The 22,449-nt window shown below is 42.3% G+C and overlaps 1 protein-coding gene across 1 annotated transcript in view; it reads left to right on the top strand.

Moving 5' to 3' along the window:
• Positions 1 to 22,449, top strand: part of LOC124722330 (sodium channel protein Nach-like) — a 73,111-nt gene that overhangs the window by 12,618 nt on the left and 38,044 nt on the right. Inside the window, exon 4 of the mRNA XM_047247506.1 lies at positions 13,397 to 13,484. Coding sequence (XP_047103462.1) covers positions 13,397 to 13,484 — 88 coding nt within the window. The remainder of the gene's footprint in view (positions 1 to 13,396; positions 13,485 to 22,449) is intronic.

Below are 22,449 nucleotides of genomic sequence, written 5' to 3'. Positions count from 1 at the left end.
ATCTCGATGTGCTTTTACCAATTGATTAAGTCGGTCTGTCGTGGTGCAGTCTTCAAAAGGAGCGCTTGGAAGACATTCTCTGCATCACACTTCATTTGGTGTGAAAATTTGTCGGCCTCCGTTAGATTCGGATTCACTTTGTGAAAACACTCTGTATATACGTACGACTGTGCGGTCGCCCGTGACGTTGTTGTGCTCATCAGTTATTAATTGGCTATGCGGACGTGCTGCTGGTTGTCACTAAACTCTTTCTTTCACCTGAAATTGGTCTTTCCTCCTTGTTAACAAAACCACTGCTGAATTGTACGGTCGAAGTGACAGTAGACAAAACATGTTGCAATTAGCGGCACAGTCGAGAATGTATAGCAATTTTGCTAGATCCTGGACAGCGTCTCCGGAAACCACTGCATGATTATTGCTGTGCACCTGACGTACCGATGCTTTTATGTCTATTGGTTCCTTGGCAATACGGACTATAAGAGAAATTTTCTGTTTGTACTCGGTTTGCTGACGGTTAGGGCGATGGAATTTGTGTAGCTTTATTGGATCCTCAGCAATGTCGATGTCGAGATACCCGGCGTCTCCACCGAGCTATGTCACGTAGAATCCGAAATATAATGCCAGCTATGAGAGCAGTGTCGCAGACGAAAGTACACAAAGAGATGAACTGCCTGCCTCATCTAAGAGTGCTGCTATTTATACATACATAGAATTTTGTACCAAATTGTAATATTCCATAAACAAGCCACAGATACCACAGGTGTTAAACAATTTCATGAGGCAGAAACTGACCTGATGAACCTTTCTCTTTCTACTGTGACGTGCTCTCTACTTCAGTTCAAAATGGTTCAAATGGCTCTGAGCACTATGGGACTTAACTTCTGAGGCCATCAGTCCCCTAGAACATAGAACTACTGGATTTGAACCTGCGATCTTAGCGGTCGCGCGGTTCCAGACTGTAGCGCCTAAAACCGCTCGGCCAAACGGGCCGGCCCTACTTCAATTGACCTATGTCACCATTAACGACTGCGCCAGTGTAGCGTTCTGAAATTACTACACAAATGAATTTCCCAAAGTAAAACAAGTCTCATTTATTATAATCGACAAAATCTCTTGACATGAACTCTGGCTCACAAATATTCCATGCAGTAGCAGCTTAGTCCGCGACAAGTTATCGCCAGCAGTAATGTCCTCCAGAGACTAAATTCTTAAAGACAATGCAGCATTAGGGTTATGGTGGTTCCGATCACAAATCTGTTTAATGGCGCATTCCACGATGGCGTCTCTCAGCAGTCCACTGAACTTGCAGGTAACTTCGTAACCGCGACTGTCGAGTGTAAAGACAACTATTTACTGTAGGATGCTACTCCAGAAAGAGACTGACCCTGCAGTCCTCGGGCCGCAAGTTATAACATCACGCAGAGTCTATGATGGATACCGTGATTGCCTGTCACTGTCGGAGATATGAACCCTTCGTCCACTGACTCTTCTCTCCGGATGATGTCATCGTCGTCCCTGGTTGATTTCTGTGGTAGCTGTTGAAAAGTAGTTTCTTCGTCTGCGTTGAACAGTCGCCGAGATTTCCTTTACTCACTGCGTTGTCTGCTCCCACAGCAATGTGGGAAGGGACGTATCCGGCAGGGGTAGCCAGAGAAACCGAGACGTTCTTTATTGTTTTAATGTTAATTATAGTTTTCCTTCTGCCATGGACCAAATCTTAAACGGAGTGTGCCCCTATTAGCCTACGGTGTTTAAGGATTTCGACTGGTAAGGGGGATGTCTAATTGATTCCATATTTTTAGATTTCCTGAAGGCTTTCGACACCGTTCCCCACAAGCGTCTTCTAACCACACTGCATGTCTATGGAATATCGGCTCAATGTGACTGCATTCGTGATTTCTCAAAATGGTTCAAATGGCTCTGAGCACTATGGGACTCAACATCTGAGGTCATCAGGCCCCTAGACTTAGAACTACTTAAACCTAACTGACCTAAGAACATAACACACACATCCATGCTCGAGGCAGGATTCGAACCTCCGACCGTAGCAGCAGCATGGTTCTGGACTGAAGCGCCTAGAACCACTCGGCCACAACGGCCGGCTCGTAATTTCTGCCAGAAATGTCACAGTTCGTAGTAACAGACGGAAAGTCATCGAGTAAAACAGAAATAATATCCGGCGTTCTCCAAGGAAGTGTTATATGCCCTCTATTGTTCTTGATCTATATTAACGACATAGGAGACAATCTGAGTAATCCTCTTAGATTATTTGCAGATGATGCTGTCATTTACCGTCTTTTAAAGTCATCAGATGGCCAAACTAACTGCGAAATGATTTAAGTAAGGTCCGTGTGGTGCGAAAAGTGGCAATTGACCCTCAATAAAGAAAAGCGTCAAGTTATTCACATGAATAGTAAAATAAATCCGCTAAATTTCGATTACGCGATAAGTCACACAAATCTGAAGGCTGTAAATTCAACTAAATACTTAGAGATTACAATTGCAAATAACCTAAATTGGAACGATCACACAGATAATGTTGTGGGTAAAGCAAATAGAAGACTGCGATTCATTGGCAGAAAACTTAGAAGGTGCAACAGATCTACTAAAGAGACTGCTCACACCACACTTGTCCGCCCTGTTCTGGAGTATTGATGTGCGGTGTGGGATCCGCATCAGGTGGGACTGACGTATGACATCGGAAAAGTTCAAAGAAGAGCGGCTCGTTTTGTACTACCGCGAAATAGGGGAGATAGTGCCACAGATATGATACGTGAATTGGAGTGACAATCATTAAAACATAAGCGTTTTTCGTTGCGACGGGATCTTCTCATAAAATTTCAATCACCAGTTTTCTCCTCCGATTGCGGAAACATTCTGTTGGCAAATACCTACATAGGGAGAAATGATCATCACGATAAAATCAGAGAAATCAGGAATCGAACAGAAAAATTTAAGTACTCTTTTTTTTGCCGCGTGCTGATCGGTAGTGGAACGGTAGTGACAGCTTGAAGGTGGTTCATTGAACCCTCTGCCCGACACTTAATTGTGATTAGCAGAGTAATCACGTAGATGTAGATGTAATGTCCTACCAAGCTGCCGATACTACCAGTTTCTGGACTTGGAGCCACTCGAATAACATTTTGCAGACTAAACTATGACATCATTATGTCACACTGTTAAAGTATCTTACCTCTCCATTTGTTTCACTGTGCTTCTCACTATAGAGCCTGATCCCCACACTACAGAGCTGAGGTATCGAATGGAGAGTGACAATATCTGACTGATTAATAACACAGGCACTTTTGAGCACTAAATTAATTATAGACATTGATGCGGCATTACATCAGTGTGTATTTCATTTGAGATGCCAATGTTACATCAACGTGACACTTGTGTGTAACACATTTGTGATGTCATTAGATTGTTCGGATACTTTTGGGCAAAGATATTAATTTAGTATAACAAATACCCAAGTACTGGGCGAGAATGGAGAGCATATTACCAGAAAGTAGTGGGAGCACCTTCATCCTTGAAGTGCACACAGCAGTCGAATTAAAATTGCTCAGAGAGTGAGGAACTGAGCTTGCATGCAATTAGCTGACATCATGATGATATCGATGATCACGGGCATGCGGTGGCGGTGACGCTGGGGGCGCAGGGGTGAGGGCGCTGGTGGCACGGGTAGTGGGAGGCGGATGGCCTTGGTACACATGGCCGGATATGATGACGACAGAATTCTTGGAGTCATGATGTCATGGCCTTGACGCACGTGGTTGGATGCGATGATGTCAGAATTCCAGCAATGCTGATACTAATATCGGCAAAATTCGTGTTCGTACCAACAATGCCACTCTACTCACGTGGCAAAATTTTTCTATACGGAAAATGACGATGAATATCTTGCATATTATGGACAAGTGATATATAGGACTATACTTTTATGTGGTGGGATCTTCTTTTGTTATGAATCATAATAATTACAGCATTATCCCAGTTTCGAGGAACTGTGAGCTTTTGCAATAGTTCTGTAAATAATGTTCCAAGTTCCTTTTGCACAGATTTCTCCTACGTCAATAACTTGTATTGAAAAGTCATCTCTTCCCGACGTCCATTATTTCTTCATACCTCGAACGGATTTTTACATAGCCCCTGACATGACTTGGAAAATATCGCCATTTTCATTGCGAACCAGCTGGGCGTTTTGACTTATTTTCTGAGCTACTGAGACACTTAAAGAATTCTTTTCTCTTTGCAGTGGGTGGGCTGTCTCATTCCTCATTTTAATTAATGGACTATAGTGTCTACTCAACGTAGAGTGTCCGTTTTGTTTTCTTCATACTGTGTGGCTTTTTTTTTTTTTTTTTTTTTTTTTAGTACCTGCCTTGTTCCATTTCAGATTTACAGATTTACTTTTCTTTGTCTTCGTTCGTAATTGCGATATTTTTTGCTGCTTCCATGAGTATCTTCGGTAATTATTGTTCCTTACATTTACAGATAATCTTTGTTTCCTAATATTCTGTGCTTGTTGCTTACTCTAATCCATTAGAACTCCCTGTTTTTAGACGTCTTCTCATTACCTCGTTTTTTATTTCCTGCCTGATAAATCTGTTTCATTCTAGCAATGTGTATATTTTCCCCTATATCTTACTAGTATAAGATCAATACCAACAATGAAATGGCCTAGAACCTTTACGTCCTACATAACTTCTTTATTATTTGATAGAGTGTAGTCAGTTACAGGTTTGGTTCCTTTTCCTTGCGATTTCTCCCTCTCTTTTCTGGAGATGTTGTGATTTTCCTATTAGTCTTTAGGAAGTCGGAAATATTTTGAACTTTTTGCTTGAAAATTATAACCTACCTTTAAAAATAAACATCACATTTTAGGCAAAGTGTGTTACATTTCAATGGGATGATTTTTATTGTGCAGGTGGATACTTTTCCTTCATTTACAAAGATATGGTCGTAAATTGACTGATCAGTCTGCCCTCCGCAATAATCATTAATAGAAGGAAATTTTTCTTCTCCCACGTACGGAAAAATGACAGATTTTGGATACTCTTCATACAGCACTTTTGTGAACTACCCTGATTTCGTGTAAGTTACAATCATTTCTTTTTTTAATTTGTGAATCAACTAGTCGATCAACAGATCTCACGTTACGGGTATGCGAGATCGGCTATGCATAAAACTTTAACATCGATTTTCTCGAAAACTAGGGCCGTCGCATGAAAAGCGGCTAGCCCGGTTCTCAGAACTGGTCCCTCTACAACATAACCAAGATTCATCAAAATCCGTTCAAAAATGGTTCAAATGGCTCCGAGCACTATGGGACTTAACATCTGAGGTCATCAGCCCCCTAGAACCTAGAACTACTTAAACCTAACGAACCTAATGACATCACACACATCCATTCCCGAGGCAGGATTCGAACCTGCGACCATAGCGGTCGCGCGGTTCCAGACTGAAGCTCCTAGAAGCGCTCGGCCAAACCAGCCGGCTCAAAATCCGTGATTAACGGGTCTGATGGTCCGCTTGTTAGTGAAAACAAAATTGAGCACCCAGGTAACTGTGTCAGTCTCGCTGTAACCTACGGCATAAGTAGGTAGTGATGCAAAAATTTTAGTTCACTTTTATTACAGAAGGACTTGTTATTCGTAAAAGTGCTTAAATTAGTGAAATAAAAATTTTATTATGCCACATATTCATTTCTTTGTATTGAAGTAAAACGAAAGGTTTAAATATATGAGTAAATGTTGATGTGCAGTTCCTCAGTGCCAAAGGCTTCGCTCTGCTGCAAGTACTAAGGCGTCGACGACCCCTGGTCTAGAGGGTTGCGACGCCTCATCATGCCTTCTGCTGTGTAAGCTGATGAACATTCCATCCACATTTGCTCACCACAAAGGTAACAATCAAGATGGTTACAATATTTAACCTTCTGGACTGCACTGTGAGAGCTCGGGTTCTTTAGTGGGTAGGCGAGCGTAGTTGCAGTCACATTCACCTTGCAGTTAGCTGATTCATTTATTTATTTCAACAATTTACTGCAGAAGAAACGTCCGATGGGTGTGGAGTAAGCTTCGAACCCACCGTCCTTGATGGAAGATACATAGTCGTGGAGAAGCCTACAGGCTGCTACGCCCAGCACAACCCAGTAGCGTGGCGACCCTGCACGGCAAGCTTTCCTGGGGTGTGTCGTGGAACTGCGTCAGATGCTGGCGCTACGGTCTAGGTCGTTAGCAAGACGTGCTGGCGGTCCGCCGTGGGATGCGTCGGCGGTGGTGACATTCGGATACGAACCCCGGCCTTGCATCTGATTGGTGGTGTCTGGCATTAGTGGATGCCCAGTGGATTGACGGCTGAGAGGACTCGGTTCGACCCTCAGCTCATCAGTGCCACAGTTAGACCCTCTAGCAGGCATTCATGTGGAATGGCGAATGGAGATAGCTGCTCCTACAAGTGATGGGTGAGCGACGACGCCCACTCTTCAATAGTTGCCGATGCCGATTCCATGCTACTTGCTGGGTGGATGGCCAGTTTTTATGCGTGTTACGGCAGATTCGATGATAAACAACGCTCTCCATCCTCTCCCCCCCTCCCCATCCCGAGGCGTTACATACACCATCTGCCACAATGTCGCCAGAGCGTCCCGGGTTTCAGCATTGACCAAGCAGTTCAGCCAGTGTATTATCAATATGAGACTGGAGGCGAAATATTGTGCTAGCTAACTATGGAAAGCAGAACTATAGCAGCAACGAGCACTTGAATGGTATTTGGCATTGGCAGAAGCCCAGCGGATCTTCAGCTGGGAGGGCCTCAGAGTGATCCTTGGCCTAGCGGTGCAGGTGCCCGCCTCCTCCCACCAAGCAGGCAGTCCCATAGTATGGGGAATGGAGAATGTTGCTCCAGCGGGTGCCGGATGAGCGACGACGCGCTCACAGTGGTAGCCCGCTCTACAGTGGTTGCTGATTCGATGTCAGCTGGACGGCCACTAGATATATGCATCAGGGCAGGCTTTTCACTAAGCAGACGCCCATGGTATTACTTTCTGCCCGTGCCACAGTGCCACCAAAGCGTTCCAGGGTACAGTAATACCACTGGCTATTGACCAAGCAGTTGTGCTAGTGCACCGATATGGACATGGTAGCGAAGTGCTGCTCTAGTAGTTACGTCAAGTAGCAGAATTATAGCAACGAGCGCTACAGTACAAAAGATAGCTACAATTTTAATTATCATCATAAAGACGTATGTTTACGTAATTAATTTTTTGATTGTTTGCAGGTACATGTATGCTTGCAGTAATGGTAAACATTGAAATTTCTGCGCCACAGTACCGTACCAAACTGCTGGAGTAGAGGGACCAAGATGGCGCTGCACAGCGATAAAGTGCAGTATTGTGCGCTAATTCATTTTGTGCCTCTGAAGGGGAACGACGCTGCAACAGTTGTTGCTGAGTTAGTAAAGTGTACGACAAGAATGCAACATCATATGGCACAGTGGATAGGTGGTGCAGATGCTTCTAGTCGGGTCAGAACAGTCAATGACGAAGAACGAAGTGGCAGATCATCTCTCTGTCAACACCTGGAAATCGCAAGAGAAGTGGGGCCCTTGTGGTCGAAGACCGACGTACCACAATCGAGACAATAGTGGAATAAATTAAAATGATTCGTGCATTAGTTTTCAACATTTTGCACTTCGTATTGAACATTAAGAATATACCCGTCCACTGGAATCCGCGATGGCCCGCACTCATGCAAAATGCCCGCCGAACAGAGGCAACAACGGATATTTTGCAGCTCAGTTGGTGCAGTCCAGGTGACTTCTTTAGCTGCCTTATCAACACGAATAGCTTTGCTAAGACGTTACAGATATCATTGTTAGGCTTCTCATGTAGCAAAATAGAACCTCCGCGTATTCTACATCTACATACATACTCCACAAGCAACCATACTGTGCATGACGGAGGGTACCACGTACCATTACTAGTCATTTCCTTTCCTATTCTGCTTGCCAACAGAACGAGGGAAAAACGAGTGTCTAAAAGCCTCCTTACGAGCCCTAATTTTTCGCATATTATCTTCGTGGTCTTTACCCGAAATATACGTTGGTGGCAATAAATTCGTTCTGCAGTCGGCCTCAAATGCCGGTTCTCTGAATTTCCACAACAGAGTCTCACGAAAAGTGCGTCGTCTTCCCTTCAGGCATTCCCATGTGACTTCAGGAAGCATCTTCGTAACACAGGCTGATCGAACCTACTGGTAACAAATCTAACTGCACACTTCTGAACTGCTTTGATGTCTTGCTGAGAGTTCAAAACACTCGAATATTACTTGATAACGGATAACGATAGCGTTCCATGTGCCGTCTCCTTTATCTATGAAATACACTTTCCCAAAATTCTCCCAATAAAACGAAGTCGACCATTCGCCTTCCCTACTACCCACCTTACATGCTCATTTCATTTCGTATCGCCTTGCAATGTTACGCCTAGATATTCAGTCCATGTGGCTGTGTCAAGCAGCACCCTGCTAAGGCTGTTTCAGAATGTTACAGGATTGTTTTTCGCATTCATCCGCATTAATTTACATTTAGAGCAATCTTTCGTTCATTTCAAGAACTTTAAATTCTGTCTAAGTTATCCTGTATCCTCCTACAGTCACTCAAGAACAAATTCCCGTACACCACAGCGTTAACAACAAACAGCTGTAAATTTCTGCTCACCGTATTGTCAGATCAGTTATGTATATAGACAATGAGTGTGGTCCTTTCACACTTCCTTGGGCCCATCCTAACGATACCCTTGTCTCTGCCAAACACTCGCCGTCGAGGATATTACTTAAAAACTGTTCGAGCCTCTCACATATCTGGGAACCTAAACAGTATTCACGGGTCAACAGTCTGCAGTGGGGCACCGTATGAACGCTTTCCGGAAATCCAGGAATATAGAATCTGCCTATTGGTCCCCATCCATCGTTTCTAGGCTATCATGTGAGAAAAGGGCAATCTGAGTTTCGCACGAGCAACGCTTTCTTAATCCGTGCCCATTTTCGGACAAAAGCATTTCGGTCTCAACGAAATATATTACGTTCAAACTAGGAATGTGTCCAAGAATTCTGCAGCATACTGATGTTAAGAATATTGACCTGTAATCATTCGCGTCCGTTCTTTTACCCTCATTATATACAGGAGTCACCTGTGCTTTATTTTTCAGCCGCTTGGGACTTTGCGCTGCGCAAGAAATTCGCAATATATGCAGTCTAAGTAAGGGACCAATGCCGCAGGGTATCGCTGTACAGCTGAACTGCAATTTCATCTGGACCTTGGAACTTACTTGTTTTCAACTATTTATGTTGCTTCACGACTCCACTGACGCCTATTTCTGTGTCCTCAATGGCTAAAATGGTTCTGAGCACTATGGGACTTAACATCTATGGTCATCAGTCCCCTAGAACTTAGAACTACTTAAACCTAACTAACCTAAGGACAGCACACAATACCCAGCCATCACGAGGCAGAGAAAATCCCTGACCCCGCCGGGAATCGAACCCGGGCGTGGGAAGCAAGAACGCTACCGCACGACCACGAGATGTGGGCTGTCCTCAATGCGGGAGTTTGTACGAAAGTCAAACGACGATATGTTTATACGATCCTTCTGCGTGAATGGTTTCTTACTATTTTTTTTTTTTTTTTTTTTTTTACTTACAGACGCATGAATTTCTAAGTGGGACGCTAACAACTGCTTATCTGCTTTTTCTAGCGTAAATACTTCCCCAGCCTCCTTGAAGGATTTATTAACTTTAGAAACCATCGTCGTTATGATGACATCATGATCGCTAATCCTTGTTTTTATACCGAGACTATCGATAAGGTCAGGCCTGTTTGTAGCTACAAGGTCTGAAATATTTCCAATGAGTTTGGGTTGTCTAATTATTTGTTAAAGTCAGTCTTCGGAAAACACGTTCAAAATTACTTCACAAGGCTGTCTGTCTGTATCACCCGCAGTGAATCCATAGACGTCCCAGTCTATAGTCGGTAGATTAAAGCTGTCTCCAACTAAAACCACATGATCTGGTTAATTCCGCGCTACTGAACGTTGACTTTTCTTGAATGGTTCCACAACTGCTATAGTGGAATCAGGTGGCCGGTAAAAATATACGATTATTAACTTGAGCTCACTTAGCATTGCTACTCGTGTCCAGATAACTTCAAAGTCAGACTCAATTTCGACCTCGATAGACACAACATTTTTGTCGACTGCAATGAACGCTGACCCTGTTATGGCATCTAATCTGCCTTTTTTCGGTATAAGTTCCGTGGCTCGATAAATATTTCGGAACTTTCTACTTCGTGCTTCAGTCAGGTCTCGTTTACGAGAATAATGTGAGTGTAATAAATGTGCTAGAGGGCAGCAAGTTCAGGGACATTGTTACGAATACTTCGACAATTTACTGTTAAAAGTTTGGCAGTCGAAGTGTCTCTACTCCGTACGCGGTCTGGCTGTGCCATGTGCGTATCAAATGCCGAGTACTCATCAAAGGATTTTAAAGCACTTCCCAGTCTAAAAACCCGAATGTGCACTCCACAAGTTCTCAGCTACCTGAGTAGCCGCTTCCTTTGTGTAGTGCACTCCTGATCTATCAAGGGAAGTTCTACAGTTCTCCACTCCATAATGCAGGTCCAGAAATCTGTAGCTAAGACTGTCACAGAATCGACGGAGACCTTCCAGTCGGCTCCAAACCAAAGGACTTCGATCAGTTCTGGGAACAATGCTGCAAATTGTGAGCTCTGCTTGCATTCCACAAGGGACGCCAGCAGTCATCATCTCTGCCAGTCGCCCATCTGGATTTAGGATGGCCTGAGAAACCAAACTCTGCCCCTAACGACACAACCACGTAACAACACGCCATTCACCCTGCAGTGAGCGCGGATCCCTCTCGTCGTATACTCTGTAAGGTGTCTCTACCACAGAGCCCGTGGACGCAACAAGGGACACCTGAGGTGTCCCAAGCGAAGTGCCACACCCCGAGGCAGCAGCCTGCAGACGGATGACCATGGCCATAAGCGTCTTCAGCCGTTCGGGAACTGCGGCCAGGTCTTCTTGCACACACTCTATCCACTCTTCTACTGCTAACTCCGGAATTAGACTTTGAAAACAAACAGAAAAAGCTAAATATGCCACTCGCTAGTCACCTGGTGCTTCACTATCGTAGGCTTGCAGGTGACTGAGCAGTGGTCAGCGGTTACTGGCCGTCCAAAATAAACAAACAAGCAAATGACTACTGCGCTACTGATTGGGTGAAAGTACACACCATTATCAATACGCGATACTGTACCACCAAAATACAAAAATACCCAATGAACTTAAGAATTAAATTTTGAAAGCACGCAAATAATTTAAGAATTAAACTGTGAACACAAACAGAAAAGCTAAATATGCCACTTGCTAGTCTCCTGATGTCTTACCCATGAAGGATGGCGGCTGACTGGCTGTGACCGTCCAAAACAAACAGATGACTACTGCGCTACAGACTGCGCGAATCTACCCGTTGCAGTCACTAAAACGCAGTGCTACACCTCTCATAAGAGGTGACGTCAACTAAACTTGGTGTTCTCCATTGGCTCTGTTCATCAGCAACAGAAGTTCCTGGACTTTGCTACAGCAATTTTTGATGTTTACTAATGAATTAAAAATAAAACTCGTCGGTCGTTCGCCCTATGATCATTGACACTATTTTGTGACTAGTTACATGTACGAGGTGCGGCTAGAAAAGAACCGGACTGATGCTGGAAAAAACATTTATTTACAATTATTTACAATTTCATGTTATCTCCTTCAATGTACTCTCCTCCTCGGTCTCTACACCGCTCCATACGAATTTTCCACTGTTCATAGCAATGCTGCAGATCATTTTCGGTAAGTCCATACATTACTTCCGTCGCTTTTTCTTTTACTGCTTCAACAGTCTCAAATCTAGTTCCTTTCAAAGCTGACTTGACTTTAGGGAAAAGAAAAAAAGTCACAGGGGGCCAAATCAGGTGAGCAGGGTGGATGATCTAAGATGGGAATGTTGTGTTTTGCCAAAAACGTCTTCACTGACAACGCACTGTGAGCTGGGGCATTGTCTTGGTGAAGGATCCATGACTTTTTTCTCCACAAATCGTTCCGTTTTCTCCGTACTCGCTCACGTAGGGTAGCCAGGACGCTAATGTAGTAATTCTGATTCACTGTTTGTCCCTCTGGTACCCAATCAATGTGCACAATCCCTTTGATGTCAAAAAAAAAACAATCATCATTGCCTTGAATTTCGATTTTGACATTCGTGCTTTTTTTTGTCGTGGAGAACCAGGAGTTTTCCAATGCATCGATTGGCGTTTACTTTCGGGATCGTAAGTAAAAAACCACGATTCATCGCAAGTAATAACATTTTGTAAGAAGGTGGGATCACTTTCAATGTTTTCCTGGATGTCAGAACAAATCATTCTTCGGCGTTCCTTCTGTTCAATTGTGAGACACTTTGGATGCATTTTTGAACACACTTTGTTCATGTTGAAACTTTCATGAAAAATCTGCCTAACACTTTCCTTGTCAACTCCTGTTAACTCAGACACTGCTCTGATTGTTAAACGGCGATCTTGTCGAACAAGTTTACCGATTTTTTCAATGTTTGCATCAGTTTTTGCTGATAATGGTCTGCCAGTGCGAGTGCCATCACTGGTGTCTTCGCGGCCATCTTTAAATCGTTTAAACCACTCAAACACTTGTGTTCGCGATAAACAATCATCGTCGTACACTTGTTGTAACATTACAAACGTTTCACTTGCAGATTTTCCTAGTTTGAAACAAAATTTGATGTTAACACGCTGTTCTTTCTGTACACTCAACATTTTCCGACGCACAGACAAAACGTCAACTACTTAAAACAGACGCCACGGGCAGACTGAGTGCAGGAGGCAGATGATACTCGAGCAGTAGGCGGAGCGAGAGTCACGTGACAGGCCACGCGACTTTCAGCCTTATTGCATTCGTTTTATTGTTTCACCAGTACTAGTCCGGTTTTTTTCTAGCCACACCTCGTACAACTGCAAAAAGCTGAAATGGGAAACAGTCTAATGATGCTACTTTTGAAAGTCCTGTAAATACTGTTGGAAGCATTGTAATCGTTTTCAAACAGTAATTGTGCCAACAATACATTTATGGACTCTTGGTCAGTTGTGTAATGTGTAGATTAGAAACAATATAAAAATAGAAAGGGGCTTCATAAAGATTCGCACTTGGATACTCGCGAATATGAACTTCTTTATACGAAATTTTTCATACCCTAACCCCTCAACTTTTAATAACGATGAGTGATATTACGATTACTTTTGTATAACTACATTTTCATTTTTATTTCAGAAAATCCGTTGAACAAGTGCAACTATTTACTGTCAATCACAACGAGAGAAATAATATACTAGAGATGAAGTATAAGAGACCTGTCAAGGTAAACAAATACTTTTGTTCATCTGTAGTCGTAGGTCCCAAACTAAAGTCTGTTTTAGTCTCGTTAATAAGCGTTACCACAATGCAGAAATCTAGCATTGTGACTGTAGGATAATTCCTTGTGGCTGTGATTCGTATTGTGTGTGTGTGTGTGTGTGTGTGTGTGTGTGTGTGTGTGGGCGCGTGCGCGCGTACGTGCATTTCTGGTTTATAGGAGCTGAACGGCGAGGTTGTCAGCGATCATAGAAAAGATAGCAGGAAAGAATGTGGTTACAATTGTCATAAACCAAGTGAGAGCAATTATTATTTTTTTTGTTTTGTAAGAGTATTCCATGGATCAGTCCATGCGAGTAATTCACTTGGATATGGAACATGTCAATACAATTATACAAATACAATTAATACTATAGTATAACAATAACATAGTTCAATAATATAAATGATAGTAAGTATCAATTTTTCTTATTTACTAGCTAACATTTATCTAGTATTGTAATTCACTGTCTAAAATTAACATAGTGTCGTATCTCTCATCTGATAAATGAATAACAAGATGTATCTTGTTATGCAAGAAGTGCATTAAAAGTGTGTATGGCAACTTTTAATTATTTCTGGTAAAGAATTCCTCTAAGGAGTACAGTGGATGGTCAAGCACATATTTCTTTAACGTTAGTTAGGCAGTGGCTTAAAAGTCTTAATAGCACCATACTTTACTCCCTCCTGTACAAGTGACAAATTTTTTAGTTCAAAATGGAGATCATCTTTACCTCTAGTGTTATAGTTGTGGTATGAACAATTCGTTTCATACTGACCATAGTTTTTGAAGAAAAAATTCATCTGAGAGTCTATGTACTGACTTGTTGTCAGTATTCCTAGCTGTGTGAACTCTTCACACATAAGGTTGTTGGAGAAACACCACCCATAATTCTGCTTCTGAGGTGTTAGGATTTTTCTTAGACTGGTGAATCGCCCCAGAAGATTATTCCATAACTCATTAATGAGTGAAAGTACCCAAAATAAGCTGATTATAAAATGGTTATGTCTCAAAGATAAGCTATGATTCTTAAAGTAAAAGTTGCTGATGACAGCCTTTTTAGAGTGAAGGACACATAAATGTTCCCAGTTGAGCTTACTGTCGATATGAACTCCTAGGAATTTAGTGGAGTGCACGTGTTGTAGTACCTGGTTGTCTTGTGCAATAGTTATGCCTTCTGGACTTTTATTTTTAGTGTGGATCTGAATAAAATAATTTTATTTAGAAATATTAACAGAAAGAGAATTAATTGTAAACCAAGCTGTAACTTCTCTGAGTATGTCATTAACATCAGGCTCTAGATCAATTGCGGAAGTACTATCTACACAATGCTTGTATCATCAGCAAACATTGTGAATTCACATTTTTTACTAATGGACAGGGGCAGATCATTAACATATATTAAAAACAGCAAGGGCCCAAGGATAGGTCTCTGGGGAAGCCCATGCAGTATTTTGCCCCATTCAGAAGTCACTGTGTTAAGAGATCCATTGTTGCAGCCATGTAGGACCACCTTTTGGTTTCTGTCTTCGAGATATGATTTTAACCAATTACCTATAGACTCTTTGATTCAATAATGATAGGCCTTCAAGGCCTTCTCTAAGAGTATCTTGTGTTTTGCAAATGGCTCTGAGCACTATGGGACTTAACATCTGTGGTCATCAGTCCCATAGAACTTAGAACTACTTAAACCTAACTAACCTAAGGACATCACACACATCCATGCCCGAGGCAGGATTCGAACCTGCGACCGTAGCAGTCGCGCGGTTCCGGACTGCGCGCCTAGAACCGCTAGACCACCGCGGCCGGCTGTGTTTTGCAGTCAAAAGCCTTGGAAAGGTCACAGAAGACACCAACTGGTGACATCGTACTGTTAATAGAGTCAAAGATATCTTTGGTGAGTGAGTATTTGGCTCGCTCTGTCGAAACCCCTTTTTGAAAACCAATCTGTCTAAGGTTAATAATATTATGGTTATCTAGGTGGGCCACAATCTTGTTATACGCTGCTTTCTCAAGAACCTTTGAAAATGTTGTTAACAGAGAGACAGGACGATAATTCGTGACATCTGTAGCATCGCCGGACTTGTAAAAAGGTCTCACAATGGCATATTTCATCCTCTCTGGAACAACTCCTCGCCGGCCAGAGAGGCCGAGCGGTTAAAGGCGCTACAGTCTGGAACCGCACAACCGCTACGGTCGCAGGTTCGAATCCTGCCTCGGGCATGGATGTGTGTGGTGTCCATAGGTTAGTTAGATTTAAGTAGTTCTAAGTTCTAGGAGACTTATGACCACAGCAGTTGAGTCCCATAGTGCTCAGAGCCATTTGAACCATTTTTGAACAACTCCTTCACAAAGAGATGTGTTTTAAATGTGAGCAAATACTACACTTACTTCAATACTGCAGGCTTTTAACAGCTTGCTAGAGATGTTATCTGTACCTGAAGATCTTTTACTTTTTAATGAGTGAATTATTTTTTATTTCATTGACAGTTATGGATGATACAATGATATGAGTAGAAATTTCAGGGAAGTTGATTTTTAGATTATCTGCAGCTTCACTTAGATCACCACTGCAACTTATTTGAGAAGTGACAGTTAAAAGGTGGTTGTTAAACGTGCCTGCTATCTGTTTATTAACAACTATTTTCTAGTCATTAATTTTTAGGACAGCAGTTCTTACATTGTCAGATGGTGAAGTTGCTGTTACCCTCTTTATTATATTCCAAATCGTTCTGATTTTATTACTTGAACAGCTAATTTCAGAAGTAACGTACATACTCTGTGATTTACTAATTATTTTTGTTAAAATTTTTCACTATGTCCTATAACAGTTAAGCTGGAGAGGATTATTAGATTTTCTGGATATTATATACAGTTCACTCTTTCTCTGGTATGATATTTTTATGCCTTTGGTGACCCATGGTTTCTTGCCTGTTTGCTTGTCCTGTAATCTATAGATCTTTTTTGGGAAGACACTTTCAAATATACCTGATACTTAATCAATAGTCCGCAGCTCGTGGTCGTGCGGTAGCGTTCTCGCTTCCTGCGCTCTGGTTCCCGGGTTCGATTCCCGGCGGGGTCAGGGATTTTCTCTGCCTCGTGATGACTGGGTGTTGTGTGATGTCCTTAGGTTAGTTAGGTTTAAGTAGTTCTAAGTTCTAGGGGACTGATAACCATAGATGTTAAGTCCCATAGTGCTCAGAGCCATTTGAACCATTTTTATCAGTAAATATTATATTTTGTATTAGCATCACCTGCAACATAAACATACCTCCAATCAGTCTCCTGAAGGCGTAATTTTAACTCTTGAATATTTTCCTCATTCATGTTTCTCATGGTTTCCCGTTGAGCACCAGCACTACTCTGATGTGTATTTAAGTTGTTAATCGCGAATATTTGCCCATCATGATCAGAGAGACCATTTATGACTTTTTTCTAGTATGGTATGATTAACTCTAAGACTGAAACAATTACACTAACTTACTCCTAACCTGACTCACGGTTACACGCACAGTCACACTATCTTATAAATTTTAAGAAGTGTAAAACTGGTCAGATGCTCTAAGGCTGTCTATTAAAACACATATAACACAAAAAGAAAACTAAAATTATGACACGGTACTATATACCTGGCTGATCACTTACAAAAAAACACGAATGAGCCTGTCAAACTGATAACATATCAATAAGTTCTTCCTAAAATTTTATGGAACAAATCGGACTTGTCACAAAACGTTGAAACACATACCACATTCATCCGATTGTCAGTTGAAAGAGAGGGCAAGTCCGTCGGTAAATTGGCTGCTGTCCTCTCGTATAAATATAAAAAAGTGAACTAAAATGTGGCGCACTGTGATCCACACTCGACAATCACCGCACACGGGATGGTCCTCTCGCAGGAGCAAGATCCCATGTGGTTGGGCTGTGTCCGATACGTCACTGCTTTCTACAAGTCTTTTATGAAGTGATAAGTGAGTAAGTATATCGAGCGAATGACCGGAGAAGTAATTTTTAGTGGAATGTTGTGTTTGCTTCGCTGTGGGTTAAGTGTGGACCGATAGGTACCGGTGCCGACTCACTCTTCACGAATGAATTCCTGAACTTAATGTTCCCATACGTCCGATGAATTATCGTAAACAGTGGCGCATCACTGAAGTGAATGTGTCTCTGCGAAAAGAGGGCACTGGAGCGTAGTCTAGCGATCAGAATCTTTACGTTACCACCTCTCCTCCCGTTGCCGTCCAATTATTGGCGATCAAAATTATTTACACGACAAGATCTTGTACCGGCAACATTAGCAATGTGCGCTGGAGACCACTGCTAAGGAAACTGGTACATGAACGCCTCAAATCACCGCTTGGAGACTTTCACACGACACAGCAGTTTTTTTCCTGTCTTTTGATAGGGCCACCACGTCACCACTTTTCAACATTAGCGTCTTGACAGCATTTCGGTTTTAAATGGATGAATTCATACGACACTGTGCAGTTTGTTTGAAAACATATTATATTAAAAGACCTTACTGTGTAACATAATGCTAAATACTGACAAGTTGTGGGGTGAGAAATCTCTTCGTCACCAGTTGTCTATCTACTCGGACGAAGGTAGGGTGACGCAAAGACCAGGGAAACAAACAATCAGTTCGCTGGGCACTTGCCTAGATGCAAAATTTTTGTCCGCTGTAGTCATACTCAATTTATTAAGTTATTTCATGAGCGCTCAGTGCATTCTTTAGGATGTGATATATATTAGTAATGCTTCACATTCCTCTCTTTGGCGCTGAGCGTAGACCACAGGACTATGAATATTGCGTTCGGTCTCTACCTTAGGTAGCCGGCCGTTGTGGCCGAGCGGTTCTAGGCGCTTCAGTCCGGAACCGCGCTGCTGCTACGGTCGCAGGTTCGAATCCTGCCTCGGGCATGGATGTGTGTGCTGTCCTTAGGTTAGTTAGGTTTAAGTAGTTCTAAGTCTAGGGGACTGATGACCTCGGATGTTAAGTCCCATAGTGTTCAGAGCAATTTGAACCATTTTTGGTCTACCTTAGGTCATCAACAGAATTAATACCCTGTAATTCTGCCGGAAACAGCTCGCTATCTCATTTCTTAGCCCTCAAAACAATGAAGAATTTTTTTCTAAACAGGAGGACAAAAAAGGAAAGACGAAAATAATACACTTATTATTCACAGAATAGTCCCAAACTGCAGCTTAATGGGCCGTGCCTTTGGTAAATAAAAATATTAATCAAATTTTTCGATGAGGTTAAAGGAAAGCCTTTTTCTCAGTGTCTTATAACAATTTATTTTACGTTGCATTTTCATTTTTAACTTTCTTTTAACGCATCCTGTGAATTTTGCGTATCTTCATCTGTAATAGAGCTTTTTGGGTTTATGTGAAACCGAAATAACTGAAATAAGATGACGAGCGAAAGAAATGCTTTTATTTGTAATTTTAACCCGTCATTGTTACGAAACTGAAAGAGGTGTGAAAATAAACTTAAGCACTCTCATTTCAAATGGCTGTAAGAGTGGACATGGAAGACTTCATAAAAATGTAATAAAATGCGCTTGCACACCTCTTTCATCTGAGATTAGAACTATTGCAGGGATACTGATACGTTTTTCATTAATAGATAGACTGATTCACAAAGAAGATTTGTGCACATAAATTACAAATATTTCGTGCAAATTCGGTGAATTATAATGAATTACAGTCCCTCTTGGCTGTGAAAATCATTCCATTGTCTTCTAGCAGTGAATAATCCATACATATTGGCGCCTGATTGCTGCGCCAGGCTGGCGCGGGCTACCATTACCTGAAGACCGGCATTAACTACTACCAACTTTCTAAACAACTTCCGATTCACGCCGTATCAGATATTAAGAACTGATTTTTTTGGTATAGAATTAGTGTGTAAGGAGTGTTGCCGGTAGGGCGGATTGCACCGTACTAGCACTGCAGCCGGGCGGCCGGCAAGTGACTATAACTTGTTCCGAACAGGCTTCCCAACTGGCGGACCAGGTTTTCAGTAGCTCACAACTCCCATCATTGTCATGAGATGTCATTCCAAACACCAATACCCTGCTTAAAAATGTTTCTTATGTGACAGTGATGATATTCAATTACCTAAAGTATTCTCTGAATTTTTATCTTGACACTATGCAATGATCAAATGGTTCAAATGGCTTAGAGCACTATAGGACTTAAACATCTGAGGTCATCAGTCCCCTAGAACTTAGAACTACTTAAACCTAACTAACCTAAGGACATCACACACATCCATGCCCGAGGAAGGATTCGAACCTGCGACCGTAGCGGTCGCGCATTTCCAGACTGAAGCGCCTAGAACCGCTCGGTCACAACGGCCGGCATGCAATGATCCGTAAACAGAATTATTGCTACGCCAGACAAGTCGTCCGTCCATAGATACTTAGTGCCACTCGTGCGAAGCTGAATGGACGGAGAGGGAGGAGTGGGTGGGAGGGCGTATTGGGAGTATCTAGTTCATAATAAAATTAGTGTCTTGAAATTATCCCTACTGCAATCTTTAAGTGGTCTGTCCAATAGAACGTACATCCCATCTGCTAACTTTCGTAGAACTTTCTCCTTCATCGTCATGGCATTGTAACTAACAGTACTGGACTGTTAACGGTCTTTAAACGTGTGAGCTCACTGAGACCAGCTGTCTAGCGAACAGATGTCACCGGCTCTTACTCTATTGCAGCCGGCCGCGGTGGTCTCGCGGTTCTAGGCGCTCAGTCCGGAACCGCGGGACTGCTACGGTCGCAGGTTCGAATCCTGCCTCGGGCATGGATGTGTGTGATGTCCTTAGGTTAGTTAGGTTTAAGTAGTCCTAAGTTCTGGGGGGACTGATGACCACAGATTTTAAGTCCCATAGTGCTCAGAGCCATTTGAACAATTTTACTCTATTGCACTTCGTATCTGTGAGTTTGCGGATATGAGCTTACGAACCGGTTTGAGGGCCAATATGACAGGTTCTCTAGTGATGTAAACTAAAGTAATTTTTGTTGTTCTGGTTATCGATCCGAAGACTGGTTTGATGCAGCGCTCGAACTAGTCTATTTTGTTCAACCTTCTTAATCTTTGCATAACTACAACAACCTACATCCATTTTAACCTGCTTACTTTATTCAAGCACTGGTGTCCCTCTGCAATTTTTAAGCCCCGCATTTGCCTCCACTACGAAACTGATTATTCCTTGATGCTTTAAGATGTGCCCTATCAACTGACCCCTTCCTTTATGCAGACTGTGCCATAATTTTTTCCCAGTTCGATTCAGTACCTCCATATTAGTTACTGAGCTACCTATCTAATAGTCAACATTATTTTGTAGCGCCACATTTCAAAATATGCTGTTCTCTTTTTGTCTGAAAGCTATATCAGCCTCGTCCCACTTTCATACAAAGCTATACTCCTGACAATTTCCTTCAGAAAAAAAATTCGCAACAGATAATTGATATTTAGTATCAATAACTTTCTCTTCTTCAGAAACACTTTTCTTGGTTTTGTCGGTCGCGTTTTATACCCCACGTGCTTCTGCCATAGTCAGCTACTTTTCTGCCAGGAAGCAACCGTCATATACTGTTCACATTTTTAGTGTGTCAGTTACTAATTTAATTTCCTCTTCATTGCCAGATTTAATTCGACTCCACTCTACTATCCTTACTTTAGTTTTAGTGGTGTTCATTTATAACAGGATTCGTGAACCCTTTACTGATTTAAATAAATGAAGTTGCTGGGCACTTCCGTTTGCACATGAAATCAAACCTGACAGATTTATAAATTCTATCCAAACTGTTCAAAAATGGGTTCAAATGGCTCTGAGCACTATGGGACTCAACTTCTGAGGTCATTAGTCCCCTAGAACTTAGAACTAGTTAAACCTAACTAACCTAAGGACATCACACACAACCATGCCCGAGGCAGGATTCGAACCTGCGACCGTAGCGGTCTCGCGGTTCCAGACTGCAGCGCCTAGAACCGCACGGCCACTTCGGCCGGCCAAACTGTTCCGCTGGTCATTTAAGACCACTGTTGCCTCTAACAGAATTACAAAGATCAGAGGTTGGAATATGTCAGAACAACCTTGAGGATATGGTTTAGGAAAGAGGGATGACACACTCAAGCGTGATCAGAAACAGGCAATTGTATCAATGACAGTATTGGAACAAGGGGGTATCAGCACACTCTGCATTGTTGCCAGATGTATCCAAGATTGCGGCGATGACGTCATTCTAGATGGCGGCATGTAGACTTCGCAACAGCACATAAGTCATCCAAGGTGGCTGCCATTCAAGATGGTGGATTTTGGCGGGAAGTTTGAATTTTGGTGAGAAAGTGCCACGCCCTCCTCACCTCCCCCATAAAAATCGCATGAAGTTCAAATTCCAACAGGATAACGCATCACACCACTGTCATCTATACTAACCTAAGAAAATCGCGGGAAGATAGAACAATTGGGTTACTTCCACTAACCTAAGTCACCCGACCGCCACCTCTTCCTAGGAACTGGCGCCAAATTTGAATTTTGGCAGTAAAGAAAGGTCACTTGGGGTTTCGCTACCAACCTAAGAAAATTGCTGGAAAAAATGACACTCGGACTAACCTCAGTCACCTGACCGCCACCTCTTCCAAGGGATTCATGCGAAATGGAATCAGCCTACACGGGGCTGCTGGAGAGAGGATGGAGTGTACTTTATTTATTTTGGAACAATTTATTTAGGGATGGAGTATATTTATCACAGTAATACAGAACACACGCTCTGATATGCCACACAGCATACAGACTTACAAACTACTCCTAAATAACTCATGTATAATGCTCTACACACGTGCCTACTAATTGTAAACTGTCAAAATAACGCATTGCACAGCCTACAGACATGCAAACCCCTCGTACATAATGCAATACATT

This window comes from Schistocerca piceifrons, chromosome X (genome assembly GCF_021461385.2).
Source record: "Schistocerca piceifrons isolate TAMUIC-IGC-003096 chromosome X, iqSchPice1.1, whole genome shotgun sequence".
In the NCBI taxonomy this organism is placed as follows: Eukaryota; Metazoa; Arthropoda; class Insecta; order Orthoptera; family Acrididae; genus Schistocerca; species Schistocerca piceifrons.
The sequence above is the reverse complement of the archived record's forward strand: the minus strand, read 5'-3'. Positions and strand labels throughout refer to the sequence as shown.